The 19,920-nt window shown below is 40.9% G+C and overlaps 1 protein-coding gene across 18 annotated transcripts in view; it reads left to right on the forward strand.

The window, feature by feature from the left end:
* The window catches only part of LOC110393701, a 219,892-nt gene that overhangs the window by 93,512 nt on the left and 106,460 nt on the right, over positions 1-19,920 (forward strand). For 17 of the 18 annotated variants that reach the window (XM_021386865.1, XM_021386871.1, XM_021386868.1 and 14 more), the window contains 4 exons: positions 60-136; positions 2,947-3,064; positions 5,186-5,425; positions 16,428-16,517. In XM_021386865.1, the coding sequence (XP_021242540.1) occupies positions 60-136; positions 2,947-3,064; positions 5,186-5,425; positions 16,428-16,517 (525 nt within the window). The remainder of the gene's footprint in view (positions 1-59; positions 137-2,946; positions 3,065-5,185; positions 5,426-16,427; positions 16,518-19,920) is intronic. The other variant, XM_021386870.1, reaches the window with a different exon arrangement.

Raw genomic sequence — 19,920 nt, forward strand, 5'->3', positions numbered from 1 at the left:
ATTTGGAAACAAACTGAATTATTATTGTTGCTATTGTTATTATTATTATTTGCTTGTAGGACTCAAAGGACCACAAGGAAGCCTCTCACCACAACAAACAAAAGTTGCAAGCCAGGATTCATAAACTCTTTCAAAGGTATGTCAGATAAGGGCTACTTTGTACTTCATCTAATGTGCTTTCCTTCCAAAGGCCTTTCAGTGCTTGCTTTACAGATATTAATGAATGGAACTTCTCCCAGACAAAGGACCTCAGGCCTAGAAAAATTAAGCCTGTTCTTCTGAAAGAAGCCTCTGTTTTGGTTACCTCCATTTTCAGATACCCTGCTTGGTCTGCAATTCTTAAGTGCTATACACAGTGCACTTCAAAAGGTGACCAAATGGCTTCTCCCCGTGCCCTTCATCCCTGCCTCTGAGTTACCCTCAGAGAGTGAAGGAAATATGAATTAGAGCAATGTTTTCATGATCAAGCTATGCATGACCTTCAGATAAATACATGTGTCAAATTACCTGTAAAGAAATGAATGGAGGAAATAAATAACCCTCATGGATATAGCTAAGTTCTGTTTACTGTGACAGCTGATGAGCATTCTGGAGAGCACAAAAGAGGTCTAACTTGACTGACTAAATTATTCTCTTGAATCTAATACCCAGCGAAAGGGGAGAAAGGAGAAAAACGGTACAACCCAAAAAGAGATCAAATGCGGTTATTTAAATGTTTGATGTTCAGTAATGGAAACTGTTTACCTTCATAATTGTGTATTAGCAGCTAATAAAGGCAATAGATACAGTAGTTTAAAAGTAATAAAATCAACAACAAAGTGTATTTAATTTTAAATTGAATTGCAAGCAAATGGGCATCCTAATGAACCTCTGTGTCAATGCAGCTCTAACCAAATTAAATGAAATAATTTCCATTGTGAGAAGCTAAATAAGTACAAACTTACAAACACATGATTCTTCTTGAGGAGAAAAGTTAACTTCTCAGATGTTTCAGCTCTAGGAATTAGCTAGTAATGTTCAAGGAGCATCTTCTGCTCCTTCCATTATGGAAACTTAACCCACGTCTACTTGAATGCAGCTCAGGGAGAAAACTTTTAAAGATGATTGATCATGCATTTATTATGTTCAGTCCTGAGCACCGTGGTTTCTTGTCCTTACTTTTGATAGTCCTGGCTTGGTCAAAATTCCCAGCTATGTTATTGGCACTAACATCTATGCAGACCTTCCAGTTAATTCAGCTGTTGCCTATGCAGTTATGTGATTCAATTCTACTGGTAGAGAAATGTGGAAAACAATTTAGCTCTGTGCCAGTGGTAATTTTACTGATGAAAATGGATATCTATGTTTCTAAAATAATAATTTTTAAAAGGAGTAGGGAAAGTCTGAGTAGAAAATGGGTTGAAGCAATGCATCAAGAACTTGGAGAAAGAAGTATCTGCTTCAGAAGAGTGGATTTCAAACTGTTCTACCTAAGTAGCATATGTGCACAAGACTGGGATGTTTAGCATGATTGCCAAGTCTCTGCAAATAGTTTTCTTAATAAAGAACCATGTTAATCTTACTTCTCATATTATCATCTAGCATGCAAAGGTGGGGACAAGAATGTAGATGCTGGAATTGAACAAAAGCCAGTCAAAAAATACTGAATGTGAATGGTCCAGAAGTGCAGCCAGGCAAAATTTTGTTTGTGATTTTTTTTTTCTTTATGAACACCAGCTTTCACCATTTTCTTTTGATGGTGACTAAAAACTTAGCTGGTTTAAACTTAAAAAACTTAACTAAACTAAAAACTTAGCATGGTTTAGCAGCCTAAAAGGGCTTGTCCTCTGATTTTCTGTATTGTCTATATGCCCAAGCTAATCCTGAGTTGCAGTTGTACCTAGTGCAGTGATTTGTCCCCAGCTTTGCAAATCTCTCGGCATGTTGCAGGCAGCTCCTGTCACTGGCCCCGGGCCACAAATTACCTGCTCATCCTCCAGCTTCTGAGAGCGTAGGGCCATTCCTGTTTAGATACAAGTGCAGTGCAGGGACAGAGAGATTGCTCCTGGTTCTGTATCTGTTGAGATATCGAATGGGATTGTCAAAGCACGAAGTTTTGTAGGGCTTATGGTAAACGACTCAGTTGTGTGTTTGCTCCTGCTGTGCTCTAGAAAACAGGGCTTTTTCTCATAGGTTACAATACACTTCATGCCTCCTATGCATTAAGTAATGTAGTGTTGGGGTGTCTGGTGAAGATCTGTATTTATGCTATTTCCTGGAGTTCTGTATTGATAGAGGGACCGCTCCTAAACAAGAATTCTGTGTGGAGATAGAATTATCTCAAAAGTTACTTTAATGAAATGTTAACATATGAATGCCAAGGAGGGTTTAATTGTTCACATACAGCTGAAAAGCTGTGCATGCATATGTGTATGTGTATATATATATACATACACATATTAGTTACATACATAATACTAATTTATATTAGATTCATAAAAAATATAAGACAAATCTAAAAGAACAAGACTGTTTCAGAAAAAAAGTAATATATAAAATTGATAAAGGCAACCCATTTCCCAAGGAACCAATGATTCCCAAAGACATGTTCCAAAGATGTCTATCAGTCCTGAAAAGTGTCAGCAAAGGCGATGGCTTCCCACTTTAACGTAGTTAATTTAGAATCTGAGCCCCAGAGTTCCTTTATGTCAGCCTATGGCACAGACTGACAAGTAATGTGCATATTACCGGAGCTGTGACTGCTTTTTTCCTATGCTACTTTTTGAAGCCTAGCTGTTTCTCCATGTAGCACACTGTTGTTTCCCCTGGGTGCCCTGCAGGGCTTATGATATATTCAAGGAAGACATCAAACTGCAATATAGTTCCAATGGCAAGTGTTTCTCACATCTGCATTGTAGCTGATTCCTTTTCAGTTCTTCTTCCCTCTTCCCTTTGTAACTGCTGCAGAGCAGGAAGCCAGCTGTTGGCAGCAGAGGTGAATGGATGTGGAGAAGTTCCAGGCAGCTCTGGTAACCTTGCAGGCATGAGTACTGGATTAAAAGGAGCAGCAGAACTTTGTGCAAAGGTGAGGTTTTCCGTGAGTACTCTTTTCACTGAAGCAAACTGCTAAATTACTAGATCAATTGTATTGCATCAGTATTTTTTTTTCCTTTCATAGCTTAAGAGGATAGAATTTAGCAGGTTTGAAAATATGCTTTCCAGCAGTCGTAACTATACGCTTAAAGAGAATGTCTAAAGCTATTAATGATGAATCATTTGGGCATGGCAAGAGTTCTTCAAAACAGTTTGTCAGCGCTGGCCAAGCAAAGTCTTTCAGCAGGAGATGAGACAGCTATGCCACCATGCAAATGAGACAGGCTTGAAATATGATGAATCTTCTATCTCCTTTTCCTACTCGACTGACACTCGCTTTGAGGAAGGTTGTAAATGCAAGAGAGATTGTGGTATAATTCCTCAGACTGGCGTTTCTGCCCCCCAGTCACTATTCGATTATCTTCCAAATTGCTGTGTTTCAGAGAGATAAAGATTTTTTATGGCTTGCTGACTTGAAACAACCAGAAGAGCCAGAAAAGAGATGGCTAACCGGCCATGCATAGTAATTCCATTGGTAAATGACAAAATCTTTGTTTGTATGACATTTCCAAAATTACTACAGAAGATGAATCTAAAATACAAAATGTCACATTTGGCATGCAAGACTATCACAATATATTTCAGTATAAAATTCATAGAGGCGTTTAATTTAGAATGTGTTTAATAACGAAGTCTGCCTGCATCAGTAATCCTGCCTTGAGGTTTAAAAAGATTGTCTTATTTATTCACATAATGTTAATTTTTTTATATATGATTTTGAAACCAAAAATATTAAGGTTAAATCTTCATTGTTAATTAAGATTTTCTAATTAAGCTGAAAATAATTGTCATTCAGATTAGTTGTTAAGTATGGTTTGTGTTGAAAAACAAAAGAAGTTTAACAAATTCAGCTGTTTATTTAACTGCTTCATTTAATTCCAGAAGCTTTCTATCTATATGGAAATATGGTATCTCTTCCAAAATAAGTCCAAGGCAGGATTAAGGAAGAGATTATTAGCTACTGTAGGTTTAAATTGCAAGACTACTAAACCCAGTAGTCAAGGTAGCCATTTGATTCTAAAGTGCAGCATGGGTTCTTGTATCATATTACATTAGAAGGAGATGACTCTTGTACTAACATTTTCTCAAAATAGCGAGGGAAATGGATATCTCACTGGGGAAAAAAAACCACTGCTGATTTGAAGCACTAAATAATTACTTATTGTAGAGGCCATTGAATCTGCTGAAGTCAACAATGGAGCCAAAATGGAACTCCCTATTACATGCTTGACCCTGTAGGTTGTATTTGGGCAGCACCCATGTGTCTGTTGTCACAGTGGGATGGACCCTATACCTTTACATGGGTGAGCCTTGCAGGCATCATACTGCTGTGCCTGCTTTACTTTGCCAGCCTCCACACTGCAAGCTGAGCGTACAAGAAAAGCACCGAAAAGCCATTTCAGATTCGCAACACATTTATTCCATACTAAATATTCTGTAACTTAGACAACATCTTGTCGACAGCAAGCAGCTGTTGGACTCTTTGTATGGTCTTGGAAAAAATGTACCTGTAGGGAGTGGTTATTAAACTCTACATGTGTTGCACTTTGATTACTATTTGTAAGAGAATCTGATTATATGATAATCAGAAGGCAAAAGGATACTCTGCTTATTACACAGCACTGATAGCCTTGGCAATGCTAGTAATTAGTGCAAAAACATGGCCTGCCTTGTCTCTCCATGCTTGCAGCCTGCTCATCAGGTCCTGTTTTGTGCTTGTCTACAAAGTGTAATGTATCTTTGAAGATGTTGCTTTCCAGTGAATTCTGCCTTACAATTGCAGACTAATTGTTTCCGGTGTTGTACTTCAACAGTTCCACCTTCCCCTCAAGGATGCTGAACATTTTATTAGCAGAATTTCTATTATTTTTTTGTCTGTCATCTCTGTGACTTTTGCCCTCACTAATTGCAAATCCTATGCTAGCAATGGGTAATTGGAGGCCGAACAAGAAGCATACTTACAGTAGTTGTTTTCTTGAAGAAATTTGTTCTGGCTATTTGTATTGTTAACATCAACCCAACCCAGGTCAGTAACTCAGAGCCTTCTCCCTAGGTTGACTGCTCCAAGACACCACAGCCGATAGAAATTCACATCAAGTGCCTGAGGGGGGTCAAAGATAAGGTCCCCAAAGGCCGTTATACGCTGAAACTTTCTGTTCTCAGCTGCCTTGGTGGTGGCTTACTGCAGTGGCCCAACCAGAAGGAGGAGCCTTGGGCCAGAACCACTTTACCTGTTAGCCATGATGGAAACTTCTACAACACTGAAATGTACTTCGGACAAAGTATCCAGACGGTAAGCAACACTTCTTAAATAATGCTGTCTTTGCTTTGAAAGTTAAAACACATGCTCTTGTTCTCCTTCAGGCTTATATATTTAATGCATTCCATCATGTTCATAATTTATTTAATAATTTAAGGTGCAATTTAGGAAGGTGCAATTTTTTTTCCCCTAGGTTAACCCTCATCACTCACTCTAAAAGTGCCAAATATACACTACATCATGTAGTATCGTCAGCTAATTTTAAATTTTACTTTTATTCTCTCTTATCTATGCAGCTTGTCAGCTATGTAATTTGATTTCAGTAAAGTAGCTTTAGAATAATAAATGAACGAGTGGGTGTATATAAACACATGAATGCCCAAATCCTTCTGTGAGTTTTTAGCTCCATTGACCCCTATTTGCCAAAAAAGCAGCATTTGGATTATTTTGGAAGGAGCCCAAATACTTGAGGCTCTATTCTGTCTTTTGCAACTGAGGCACACATATTTTCCTGCCTAAGCATGCTGTGCATGGCAGGATTGTTGTGTGTCAGTTGCTCACTCTTGTAGCTAATGTCTGGTGCTGGTTGAAGCATTGGTCTCAGTTAAACTCTGGCACAAAAAACCTTCTTTACAATTTGGAAAACAACTCTGTTTTCTCTCAATGTCTTTTTTGTTGTTGTTGTTGTTATGAGGCACTGGTAGAATGGAAAGGACAACTTTTCCATTTTCAATTACTATTTATTTTACTGTACAACCTGACTGGCAGATATCTTTCCTCCACCCCTTCCATTCTGCTAAGCATTGTGTAGATACAGAACAGAAAGACAATCCCTATCCCTTTCAGATAAGTCATTTTCATGTGCAGCACTGATGCTTTGAGTTATTTGTCGATATGTCATTTCATCTATTGGGTTTGTGATATGTAAACTGCTTCTAAGTCACTATTTCTGCTTCTTAATTGTTTATCACTTGTAATAGAAAATGAACAGTGTCTCTATAAATACAGCTGTTGACATGAAAATAATTACTTGTATAAAGAGGGAAATTGTGGATGTGACTCTCATGTGATGTTAAAACAAATACGTATGTCTGCCAGAGAAATCACTGATGCCAAGTTGAGATTCCTCTCTAACTGAGATATCCACAACCTTGAAGAAAAAGGGTTGTCTTCTCAGATTTCACTGGAAAGAGGAAACTAAAGGCAGTACTACAGAATGACTACGTCATACCCCACCTCTTGCTATCAGCATTGTGCTTCTCCCGGGTCCTGCCTGCTGCTTTGCTCCCCTGTGGGAGATGTCCGCCCATTCAAAACTACATGGCTCTGTTCTCACAACTAAGTGAGAGCTAGTTCAGATCTACCCATCTTTTGTCCAGCAACTCCGTAGTGCAAAAGAATGCCTGACATGGACTTTTTGAGGAGTGTGTGCAAAGTCCACATATTTGTCTTTCTGTGAGTCCCTGATGAGTTGTGTGGACTCATCAAAAACTGCATACAGTTGCATACTTCATCCAAAGGTCTGAGAGAAATGTTTGGTAGTTCTACCATTTTTTTTCAGTTTTCTCTTTGAATCTTACACAGGACATTTAATTAACATCACCGAACTTAATTTTTAGTCTAGTTAATTGGGGTGCAGATCTCAAGGAAGTCCAATTAAAATGCAGGAGCAGTTGATCCCTTGTTGATTTCCTGTCTTCATTACTGTATAATGGACAGGAAAAGATTAATGTTGTAATTTTAGACAAGCTCCTTCATCAGCTCATTCTGAAAATATAGGCATTGTATCCCAAACACTTCTACCTTTCTACTCTTCTGCTATTGCCACACAATCTTAAGGTATGTTTCAAAAGAAACCTCTTAGGTCTGTGCTGAGATGAGGCACATTTCAGGCTCCAGACAATTAACCTCTGGTACAAAAATCAGTGCAAGTAGTGAGGTCTTATTGGTGAGATCCAGCTGAGTATCTGGGCTTGATAGCAGCCATGTATACAGCACTGCTTCCCTGGGCCGTATCACGGGGAAAATGCAAGAGTTCACATATGAAGAATAACCTTTTGTTTTCGTTGGCTGGAATAATGATAGGAGTTCAGCGTAAACATGGTGAAAAGGAAGACATGCATGCTTGATATTGAAGGAAAAGCACAGTTTTAACTAATATATTAGAGAAATTGTTCCAGAACACTACATCCTTCCAAAAATAATAACCCTGTCATGTCGGCAAAGTTGGTGTCAGCATGGGTTACCTGCTGCGTACAGAAAGTGCTGGTCATGTAAGTTAGATCTGCCTCAGGGCTAGTCTGACTTGCGCACCCGACCTTTCAAGAATGTTTTTTGTTCATTAATCAATGTTCTTTGCTCCAGCTTGCCAGCTCCCTTTCCTTCACTGTCCTCCTTTCTAGTTTGTCAACCTACCTCCCCCAATAACCTCTGACTGCATACTAGACAGTGGCTCCTAATAGCTCCAGTTGAATTTTATTTGGTTTTCAGTAAGGCCAGATGGGCATATGAATTTTTTTTTTAAGTTAAATTGTGCTGGATGAAACATAAATGAACACTTTGGATAGGGATAAAGTGTAACTGCTGTTTCAAATGGCTCCACCATTTCAGGAATAGCACTGAACAGCATGATCTGAAGGGGACTTGTTTTAGACCCAGCATTTCAAAGACATTTTCACGTGTTTAATTTATGCAAAGGGACTGTAGACTTTCAGTGAGTTAATACTGTCTGGTTTAGATGAAGGAGGAGAAGAGAAGGCTCTGGGGAGACCTGATGGCAGCCTTTCAGTATCTAAGGGGGGGTTATAAGAAGCGGGTAGATTCTTTAGCAGGCTGTGTTGTGATAGGACAAGGGAAAATGGTTTTAAACTAAAAGAGGGGAGATTTAGATTGAATATAAGGAAAATGTTTTTTTACAATAAAGGTAGTGAGGCACTGGCACAGGTTGCCCAGAGAGGTGGTGGATGCCCCATCCCTGGAGACATTCAAGGTCAGGCTGGAGGGGACTCTGAGCAACCTGATGTAGCGATAGGTATCCCTGTTCATTGCAGGGGAGTTGGACTAGATGACATTTAAGGGTAAGTTTCTCCTACTAAGAGAAGTGATTTTTAGGGCAGATGCCCCTATTTCAAATTTTTGCATATTTTTAAACTAAATTATAAACATTTCAGGAAACCCTTTCCAGGAAAATACTGCCTGTTAGGAAATGAGTTTTTGTGCAGAAGGGAAAGTTCAGGTAGGAAATTTTCACCTGTTATGAATAACATTTTATGTCAATGAGACTGTGTGCGAGTGGCATTTAGAAAACATTCTGTTAAGCTACACAGTCCCCTGGGATGTCAGTGTGGCACTGATGAAGGGAATCAGAGAATCGCAAACTGGTTGAGGTGGGAAGGGACCTCTGGAGGGCATCCGGTTCATTCACAGCTCAAGCAAGGCCACACAGAAGCGCGTGTGTGTAGCAGCAAGGCCAGTCGAGTTGGTGCTGGGCTGCCCAAGCTGCCTTTTGGCCCCAGTTCCACTGCATCTGTGTGGCAGAGGCCCTTCTTTTGTGCCAGCCTTCCAGATTTGGTTTGTCAACAAAAAAGATGCGAGCTCCAGGAGTATGTCAGTACTGGAGCAACAAGTTTTCCCCCATGTACCTGAAACTGAAGATGGCACTAAATCAGTTCATATGCATATTGAGCCAGAGTTGGTGACAGAACAATTCAGAGATCTGTAGATTTTTAAGGAGTATATCAGCCGGTTAATATTTATGTACCAGTGTGGCAAGGTACTAGCAATATTATAACAGTAGCTGGGTACCATTTTGTTTTACTTGAGGGAAATTCAGTATGAATAAAACAGCAACTTTTCAGACATGACATTTAATCCACACATGTAAATCACACCAGGAGATCTATTATTCATTATTAAAAGGGCACCATATTTTTATTACGCTGAAAATGAAACACAAATGCTGTGAAAAATTTAGTGCCTTTTCCTGAAGTTTCAAGACACTTATCATGCAGTCATCGAGCAGGGGCTGACACTCATTTTAAAATATAGCTACAAAATTAATAAATTTGAACTCTTTGGCTTGGAAAAAGAGGATGTTCTATTTCACTAAATGAGGTGAATTTATTTTTTATTTAAGGCTTCTTAGATTCTTAAGATGGCAAAGTACTTTGGTAATGTTCAGATTAAGATATATAACAAGTAAAGTTCATGTCTTTGTTGTTATAAGTCATTTCCAGCATTCTCTACCCTGAAGTGTATTTTGAAAACTACATATATCAGAAACTGATTAACATGACCCAAGGTATTAATTCTTAAAATATGATGAAACAAACAATTTCAAGGACCCTATTTTCTGTGTGTCAGCAGCTGTCTAAGGACTGTGATGCTTTTAGTAATTACAAAACAAGGTATCATTAGGAAAAGTAGAGCACAAACTTTTATTTCCCCTTATTTTGTTCCTGAGCTAAACATTGGCACAGATAAAGAACATTTAGCTCTAGGATACTTTATAGGACGTAACGTAAGAGTCTGATACACTATGAGAAAAGATAGGAAATAATAATGCATGGTTGTGCCAGAGGACTTTTGAAATGAGAGCCACTTAAATTTTCCCTGGATGCAATTATTTGCAGTTGGGATGATAAGGTGCTACATGAACCTTTTGGTAAATGCAGAACTAAGCTTAGACAGACACTCATGTACTTGAAGACTCCAGTTCTGATGTTTTTTCACACAACAGGAAAACATGGTTATTACTTCTGTTTCGTTTATCCAAGTTTGTTTGGGATTTTGGTCCTTGGGTGCTATTTGCTAAATGCCTTTTTGTAAAAGCTCCTGAGGATGTGTGCTTTTGGAGCAATTCTGCCCTGGCTGTGTCATCCCTCTGAGGACAGACCTCCATGGTGTGCTGCTTCCACATGAGGCTACCACTCCATGCTGCTCAGGCTGGTGCTCAGCCTTCGGTGGATCTCCTCTCTAAAAAATGCTTGTGAGCCTTTCTCTCAGCAGAAAGTGCCATGGCGCCCTTCTTTGCCCAGTGCTGTGCAGAGCACTAATTCTCTTCCAGACATGAGCTGCAGCTGGCTGATTTCCCAGCAAGGCGCCAGGGCCTTTTGCTGCCCATAGATGGACTTTCCCAACATGGAAAGCTCAATTTACAGCACTATTTGAAGACTCAGAGGGTTTCATTAAGCCTGGTGTTCTGGCATTATAAAGCCATTGCATAATAGAATCTATTGCATCTACTGTATTTAGCGTTATGCAATTGATTTACATATGGAAAAGGTTACTGCTTATACCAGTTTTTGTTTTCAGTAATTAATTGGACTTATGTTGTATGCTGTTGTCTAGTCATTGGGCTCCTGTGGGGTTCCTGGATTGTACTGTATGTGCTCTCACAGCTTAGGCCAAAGCATACTACCCAAACACCTCAGAAATGTGGCCTACATTAAAATGCATCGTATCTAGTTTAGGATTAGATACAAGGTCAGTGTTGGAAATAGCTAGCAGGCACATGTTAGAAATCAAGAGTGTCTTGGGACAGGCTTTTACTTAGCACCACTCTGTGGCCTCTTTGTTGACTAACGGGAAATTATATCTGTAAGAGGGCTTGACATGAGCCATTGGGTGCAATATTTGAGTGCAATATATTACCTGGGACAGATCAGCTGAAACACAGAATGCAGCATCCTCTGCCTGTATCCTTAGCTCTGAGCATACTGAAGATAGCAGAGAACCAAGAGAAAAATAATATCTGCCACAACAAAGTGTTGTGAGTGGAAAACTGGAGTAATTCTGTGACTCACCAAAGCTGACAATCTGGTAGGGTGAAAAAATCTTGAAGTGTGTGTTGGTCCATATCTGCAAGTTTGGGGAGCTAGAAATACACACCCAGAGGACACCTTGTTTCTTAAAATATCTGGTTTTGAAGCATTTCATCTTTTAAATAGTTATCCACATACCCTATGAGGAAAGGTGGAAAGATTTTGGCCTTTTCACCCCAAAAATAGAAGGCTCAAGGTGGACCTCATCATGCTATTGCAATACTTACAGGGTGGCTGTAAACAGGACTGAGGCGCTCTCTCTCTTCTACAAGAAGCCACATGTAGAAGAAAAGAGGCAACGGGTATAAGTTGCACCTGGGAGAAGTTTCATTTTTATATAAGAAATTTTCCCTGTGGGAATAATCCATCACTGTAACAACATGGAGCTTTCCTTGACACGGGAGGTATTCAAGATGCAATTGGACAGGGTGCTGGACAATATCATGTGGGCTCCTTCTTCCCACAGAAGGTTAGACCTGATGATCTTTAAGTCACTTCTGCCCTGGGCTGTTCTCTGATCTGCGAACTGAAGATAAACAGGTTAATTGCAAAGCTGTTCTACTTAAATGTAGAGAGCATTTTATCATTTGAAAGAAAAAAAAAAGTGAGGAGGGAGGACTTGTTTACAAAGGGAATTTTGAGGAACCAGTGTTCCTCTTGTGTTTATGCTGACAGAGATGAGCCCTGGAGAAGGGAGCAGATGCTGAGCAGGTGCTGGACCATCCAGGAGCATGAGCTCTGCTCTGACAGTTTTTCTGGTCAGGGAATGCCATTGTGTCCCAGACCCAGCAGGTGTTTCACAAGGCATGATGGAGGATCCACAACAGCACCACAACAACACCATACAATGCTACAGGCTTGGGGCAGAGTGACTGGAAAGCTGTTTGGAGGAAAAGGACCTGAGGGTGTTGGTCATGAGACAGCAATATGTCCAGGTGGCCGAGAAGGCCAATGGCATCCTGGCTTGTATCAGAAATAGTGTAGCCAGCAGGAGAAGGGATGTGATCTTCCCCCTGTGAGGCCGCACCTCGAGTACTGTGTTCAGTTTTGAGCCCCTCACTACAAGAAACACACTGAGGCCCTGGAGTGTGTCCGGAGAAGGGCAGCGAAGGTGTGAAGGATCTGGAGCACAAGTCTTACTGGGAGCAGCCGAGGTACTCTCTACAACTCCCTGAAAGGAGGTTGTGGTGAGGTAGAAGTTGGCCTCTTCTCCAAATCTTTTCCAACCTTAATGATTCTATGATTCTGTGATCAGGAAAGAGATCAGAAAGGGAAGAGCAGTGGAACAAAAAGCAGGGGAAAGCTAGCCATTACTGTGCTGGGGACAGGGGAAGTCCCAGGCAGGGTGAGCGTGGTGAGTGGCTTGATGCTATGCGCTGAATGGACCATGTCCTTGTTGGACTCTTTGGCTCTCAGTGTATTCTGAACAAAGTACATGTTCTTGAATTACAGAGGAACTAAACTGCTGTTTCATGGGAAAGCCTACAGTGTCATGGGAAATTGTTGCTCTGACAGTGGTGGAATGAAACTCCGGAATAAGTAAGTGATGCTGGAGTGGCAAGAGAAGGAACATGAGTTCCTGTGTTTGGCTTGCAAAGGCAATTTCTCCTCTCACATGGTGAAGTCAGGATCCACCCAAGACAGCGGTATATCACCCAAAGCTCTCAGGGAGGCTAGTGCTTGCTGTACCATACATTACTACTCCCTGCTGGTCAAAGAACAGAGAAGAATTAGCAGCAGATGTGCCAGGACAATTAGCAACAGATGCAGAGGCTAAAGCTCAGAGAGTGCAAACATTATTTCCTGGTATTTGGAAAGATAAAAGGCCATATTCTGGTCCTCTAATGTAAGGGAGTAGAGCTGCATGTGATGGTACCAGTGCTAACTGTGCCCTGAGTTATCTCCTGGAAGAATGGATAGGGAATTATCACTGTCAGATGGCATGGAAAGGGCAGGAGCTGTTCCCATACGGGCAGTCCATGTGACTCTGGGGAGGCACAGGCGTGCCTTGGCCTGAGAATGCACTTCTCCAGAGTGTCGGGCAATGCTGATCCTGCAGGCACTCTGACACAGCCACTTCTGACCCACACAGTCCTGTAGTCAGGGGATTTGGGGCACTGGGTCACAGAGAATCCACATTCTCTGTTGCACCTCCATTGAAGGAGACCTACAAGTGGGAGAGAGAGGAGTGATTTGGTTGACCTATGTCAGACTTGGAAGGTCTTTTTGAGAAAATATAAACAATATATATATTTATACATATATATCGAGAAATGAATGATGGTGCATCTGCATAGTACTTCTTTGATTTGTGTGCTATTCTGTATTCAGATGCCTGTAAACAGGCAGGCAACAATGGCACACTGGGTGAGTTTCCAGCTACTCTAGGACACTGCAATGATAGATGGGACTTTTGGAAAACTCTAATAACCTGATATTTTATTTTTACCTCAATCCATGTTTCTATTCCCTCCCCTCTGGCCTTTTATAAATTATGAAGTTACATAAACACTTCCCAAGAATGTCCTCCGCTTTTTCTGTGTGCTAGCCTTGCGCGTAAATAGTGCCTGATATTCTGGTTGTAAAAACTCCACCTTATTTTGACATTAACAGCCTCATCTCCAGCAATTCTCATTTTAAGTAGTGAAATTTTTTTTTGTTGTTTATTAAGAAATAGCTTGATGGGAACTATCTCCTATTTAAAAGGTTTTCTACCCATGTTTTATGCCAATAAAGTTCCTTTGTCACAGTTTTCATGATCAGAAATGATGAGCCACTAATTTACTTGTTGTTTTGCAAGATTTTTCTATATACTAAGTAAACACTGGATTGTCTCTGCATCTCCTAATTTAGCTTAATCCATTTGAGTACTGGATGTTTAGTGGTCAAATTTTTGTGTTAAGTGAATTAGATAATGGCATTTTTGTTCTTTTTCTTCTAAATTGAAAGCATTTGAAGGTGCAAGGAGGGAGGCAAAGGTTTATTTCTTCTCTGACAAGGTTAAAGCCCAAGAGAAAGTCAGACAAAAGCCCCAAATCCTTACCCTGGATCTGTTTATTGAAATATTCAAATAGAATCCATTCTCTCTCTAGAGTAAACGATTTCTTTGCTGAAATTATGGTGGCATATGGGGAAGTAAGATATATTACAATAAAACTGATATAAAACAGTTGAATTCAGAAATAGTGGCAAGAGATAATTTTAGTTCACTATGATTTAATTCAATTAAATGCAACAGTGTTAACTGCAGACTATGAAGAATTACTTGTGCGTGTGCAGGCACACACAAGCATTATTTATTCTCTGCTGCATCACCCTCTGCAGAAGAAATTACGCTGTGGAATGTGGGCACGAGATGCTTCCGTACCACAGTAAAAGTCTAAGTGTCTCATAGATCAGAGTGGAAATTTTACCTGAGCCACATGATACTGTGAGCAAACATATCAGAGACCAGATCCATGAAAACCCGGGAAACTGGATTTAAATATTATGCTCTTTTTGAACATCAAAAATGGTGGTGCATACCTGTGAAGTAACTGACCAAAAAGTCAAAAGAGGGTGCTACCAGCTGCAAAAATATAACTGCCCACATTCTTCTTCAGGAGCAAAGTTTATAGATTATGGATTATAGAATATGGATTATAGAATCATAGAATGTCTTGGGTTGGAAGCAACTTCAAGGATCCTCCGGTACCAACCCCCTGCTCTGGTCAGAGTTGCCACCCACCAAATCAGGCTGCCCAGGGCCCTGTCGAACTTGGCCTTCAGGGATGGAGCATCCACAGCTTCTCTAGGCAGCCTTTGCCAATGCCTCACCATCCTCTCAGTAAGATATTTCCTCCTAATATCTAATCTAAATTTCCCCTCTTTTAGTTTAAAACCATTCCCCCTTGTCCTATCACTGTCAGACCATGTAAAAAGTTGGTCTTCCTCCTGTTTATAAGCTCCCTTTAAGTACTGGAAGGCTGCAGTGAGGTTTCCCTGGAGCCTTCCCTTCTCCAGACTGAACAATCCCAGCTCCTTCAGCCTTTCTTCATAGATGTCCTCCAGCCCTTTGATCATTGTTGTGGTTCTCCTCTGGACTCATTCCAACAGCTCCTCATGTTTCTTCTGCTGGGGGGCCCCAGACCTGGATGCAGTACTCCATATAGAACCTCACAAAAGCAGAGCAGAGGGGGACAGTCACCTCCCTCTCCCTGCTGGCCACCTGTCTTTTGATGCAGACCAGGATACTGTTGGCTCTCTGGGTTGCAAGCACACACTGCTGGCTCATGTCCAGCTTTTCATCCACCAGGATCCACAAGTCCTTTTCTGCAGAGCTGTTCTCAGTGAGAGGATTGCTGCAACTCAAGTGCAACACCTTGCACTTGGCCTTGTTGAACCTCATTAGTTCATGTGGACCCACTTATCAAGTCTGTCCAGGTCCCTTTGGATGGCGTCCCTCCCTTCTGTTGTATCAACTGCACCGCCCAGCTGGGTGTCATCTGCAACCTTGCTGAAGGTGCACTCAATCCCACTTTCTGGGTCATTGATAAAGATACTGAAGGGCACTGGTCTCAAGATGGACCCCTGGAGGACACCACTCATCACTGGCCTCCACCTGGACATACAGCTCTTGACCACAACCAATTCTTTATCCACTGAGTAGTGCACTCTTCAAATCCATCTCTCTCCAATTTAGAGATAAGGATGTGGTATGGGACCGTGTCAGAAGCCTTGTGCAAATCCAAGTAGATGACATCAGTTGCCCTTCTGCAGTGGAATTGCCAGGTCACAACCTGAACCAGTATGTGAGCACTTGAGTGCCCAGAGTGAGGGAGTCCCGATCCACCCTTTCTCTCTTTCTCTTCAGTGGTGGTTCTGGCCATGCTTCCAGGAGCATGTATGCACTCAGAACCTGTGTGGTTTGCCGCCCTCCCCCTCCCCCCCCTTTTTCCAGTGCACCAGAGTTTGAACCAGAGAAGGCTGCATTCCTCAGCTCAGCCTTTTTTCCAAACTGTTGCTGGGAGGGGTGAGTTAATTCCTTTTTCTTTGATATCTTGTTCTATAGTGCCTGTATCTCAAATAAAGGCTCTGTAATTGCCTTTGATTGCTTTACACCTTCCTTTGTCTACTGATGCTGTCACTCCATCATAGAAGGTCACCAGATTGGTCAAGTACAATCTGCCTTTGGCTGTCTTAGAGCACCTTCTCATGCCTTACATCTCTTCCAGGAGGATCTCTTCCATCATCTTCCCAGTCATGGATATGAGGGTCACTGGCCTGTGGTGTTCCAGGTCTTCATTCCTCCCTTTCTTAAAAATGTGAGTGATATTTCCCTTTTTCCATTCACTGATGACTTCACCTGACAGCCATGACTTTTCAAATATGATGTAGAGTGACTTGACAACCACATCCTCCTGTTCTTTCAGGACCTGGAGATGCATACCATCTAGTCCCACAGACTTGTACACATTCTGTTTCATCATGTGGGAGGGATTCTTACAGTGGAAGGGATTTTGTCATCCCAGCCCCCACTTAATGATTCAGGAATGCCCATCCCAGGCAATGCCCTGAGCCAGGCAGTGGTGTCTGCAGATGCATCTTTGCCTGTAGCATCCCTACTTCTTTCTTCCCAGGGCCTTGGGTCTCATAGGAGAGAGAACAATTTGCTGATTACCCTTCTCTGCCCTTCTCATCTGCATTGGACCCTTCTCTGCACATATGAATAAGGACCCTCATCCTCAGCAGCATGTGGGTATTCACAAACCATGGATCTTAATAGGAGCTACGCATGCAAATATATGCATGCCTTTGAGTCCTGCTGGCCATGCCTTAATTCGGGATGCACTGCCTGGGAGGAGGCTGATGATGGGCAGGTAACAAAGCCCTGAGCTCTGCAGGACTGTGGGCTGTGGTGGAGATATGTGTTCAGAATGGCAGTGGGAATTAGATTTGCAAGAGGATGTTGAGGGGACCCAACTCCTTGTCAAAACTCTCCTATTTCAGCCTGGCTGTCCCTTCCTAACCAGAAATTCCCCTGTATAAATCATGCTCCAGGTGGCCATCAGGATGGAAATGAAAGCCCACAAGTGCCAGTGTGAGCACTTGGAAGACTGGCATAGAGTAACTGCCAAGGATTTGACCAGGAATTTTGTATAGATCCAACAAAAAGAAATTCCTTATTTGCTAGATATGTTTTATTAGACTGTGCATGCTGATGTGTGATACTGTCCTGCCTGACCAAACACTCGGTGGTCAGACACAAGGACTCCCAGAATGAATCTTACAGTCTCTGGTTTTGTAGCATATAGGTGTGTGATCAAACTCCTACTTTTGTCATTCTATGGTTGGATCATGAAATGACATAAATATCCATTTCCAGCAACTCTGAGCAAAGGGATGCTTTCCATTGCAAGGAGTGAGTTTGCAGTCTAAGTCTAGGATGAGATAGCTTAAAGAAAATTAAGAATAACAGTGATCAGGAAACAAAGAAATAAATTTTTAATGTTCACTTTGATCACCCTTACACCAGCAGCTTGACCACTGTGTGTGCAATCAGGCTGGCAGAAGAAAGTATACTGTTTAGTTGATCTTAAAAAAAAAAAAAAAGAAAAGAAAAAGAAAAAATGAAAAAGTCTAAAAGCCAAGGGAGAAACTGAAAGGGATGCTGTGATATGGTAGCGATTGCAGCTGCTTATGCTTTGGGATTGTTCAATAATGCAGGTAATTGTCTTTGATCATAGCCTTGTAACCACCACCTTTAATTTGTAGCACAGAGGTTACTATCTAGCACCCAGCTAGCCAAATGAAATGTATGGCTTGATTAAGGATCTCTTTTGTCAGTAATTTGTGCCTAATGTTTTTAGCTTTCCCACGGGCTGTTATAGAAAATGGTAAATCTGGTTTAAATGAAACCTGATACTGTTAATGGTTTAATAGCAGCTGCCACAGGGTTATGGCATTTTTCAACAGATGCTTCTGTTCTGTTTTAAGCCTACACTACGTCTTAGAATATATTTACATAATTAATACAAAATATACCTACATAATAATGACAATATTTATAGTTTTAAAAGATTTCCTTAAATGACTTCCTCTCTTTTGCTTTTATCTATTATCAATATTTAACTTGGAACAGGAAGGCATATTGTAAATAGTAATTTATATTCAACTCTTCAAAAATATACATAGAACACAGGACATCTATGAACACATAGCATCTCCTAACATAGTAATTATTGGCATAGGTAAATCCCTTAATTGCTTCAGAAAAGGACAGAAAAAAACCTTGGTTGTACCTGATTTGCCTGAGTTTTGATTTTTGTCTTGTCTAGTGTTCAATTGGGAGCTAGAAAAATTGAAAAAAAGTTTGGATCTAAAGATATCAGTCAAAGAGCTTTATGAGAAGTGTGCTTACATACAGAAATGTTTGAATGAGTGAAGATCTGGGCCCTTTTTTTTTTTAAGCTGCAGAATATAATTTAATTGAGAAAATCGCTGCTAGTTTTAAGAAGACTTTGACATTTTAGGTTTTAGAAGTGTGTGATGAGTTTGGATGGATGGACTTCTATTTGAAGGTCTTCGTCTCAGTTTCAAAAAGTGCTGAGTGTGCATCCTTCAAGACACTTAGATGTTTAGGTATCCAAATCAGAGAATAGCCTTGAATATTGGTCTACGCCAAGTACATGATGATTCAAAGGGAGGAGAGAGAAGGAGCAAAGATTCCCCTTTCCCTGCCTTCACTGTAAGGCAAGGTAAGGTTGAGTGGGAGTCACTGTAAGGCAAATGTAAGAAGGCAGAAACTGTTAAGAATTTTAAGGACTGAAATAGAATCATAGAATCATAGAATGGCCTGGGTTGAAAAGGACCTCAAGGATCATCAAGTCTCAACCCCCCGGCTAAGTGCAGGGTCGCCAACCACTAGACCAAAGTTCCAGTAGCAACAAAGCCTCTCTTTGAGAAACATCCAAGGTAGTTTAAGAGATTAGTCACAGCTCTAGTTATCAAAAATCCAGGAGAATGTGCAGGAGCAGTGGAGAAGCAAAGGTTTTGCAAGTAAGTAAGCAAGCAGTATGTGGTGCAGCTGACCCATTACTCTCCTTGTCACCAGCCTTATAGAGCTGTTAGCCAGGGTGTGATGGCAGCCACCTTCCACGTCCCAGTTTTGCCTAGTTTTTATTTGTCTTTTAGAATGAATTAGAACTTTCAACAGGACTTGGATCAGCCCCCATGTTAATTAAAAAACACAGTTAAAATTGTGGCATGAGATCAGATTCCTTTGTTTTTGCCTGGCTTTCTCCTCTACTCTTTTCTTCATGACCATGAATTTATTCGCACAGCAAACCTTACAGAGGGATTTACATAACTTCATTACTTCAGGGTGTTTCTTCACTCCTGATTTTCATGTCTTTGTCATGGGAATGAAATTGCTCCAGGGCCCCAAGGCATTGGTGACACTCTTCCACAGCTCCAAGCTGCAGAGAATAGCTCTGGCTATCTTAGGAAAAGTGTAAACAGTATTTGCTAGTCTTTGTTATGTTTGGAGTTTTCCACCTCAAATCCCTTTTTGACCCTACCCTAAGGTTTACATTCTTTGTGAGAAGGGCTTCCTTGCTTTAATTTAAAGGAGATGGCTATCATGTACCAATATAATTCCCAGAACTGGGTGGAGAAGAATTTATGACTCAGTGGGGAATTTTCATTTGTTATCAGAGAAAAGACTGA

The sequence above is a fragment of the Numida meleagris genome, chromosome 2, assembly GCF_002078875.1.
Source record: "Numida meleagris isolate 19003 breed g44 Domestic line chromosome 2, NumMel1.0, whole genome shotgun sequence".
Taxonomy (NCBI): domain Eukaryota; kingdom Metazoa; phylum Chordata; class Aves; order Galliformes; family Numididae; genus Numida; species Numida meleagris.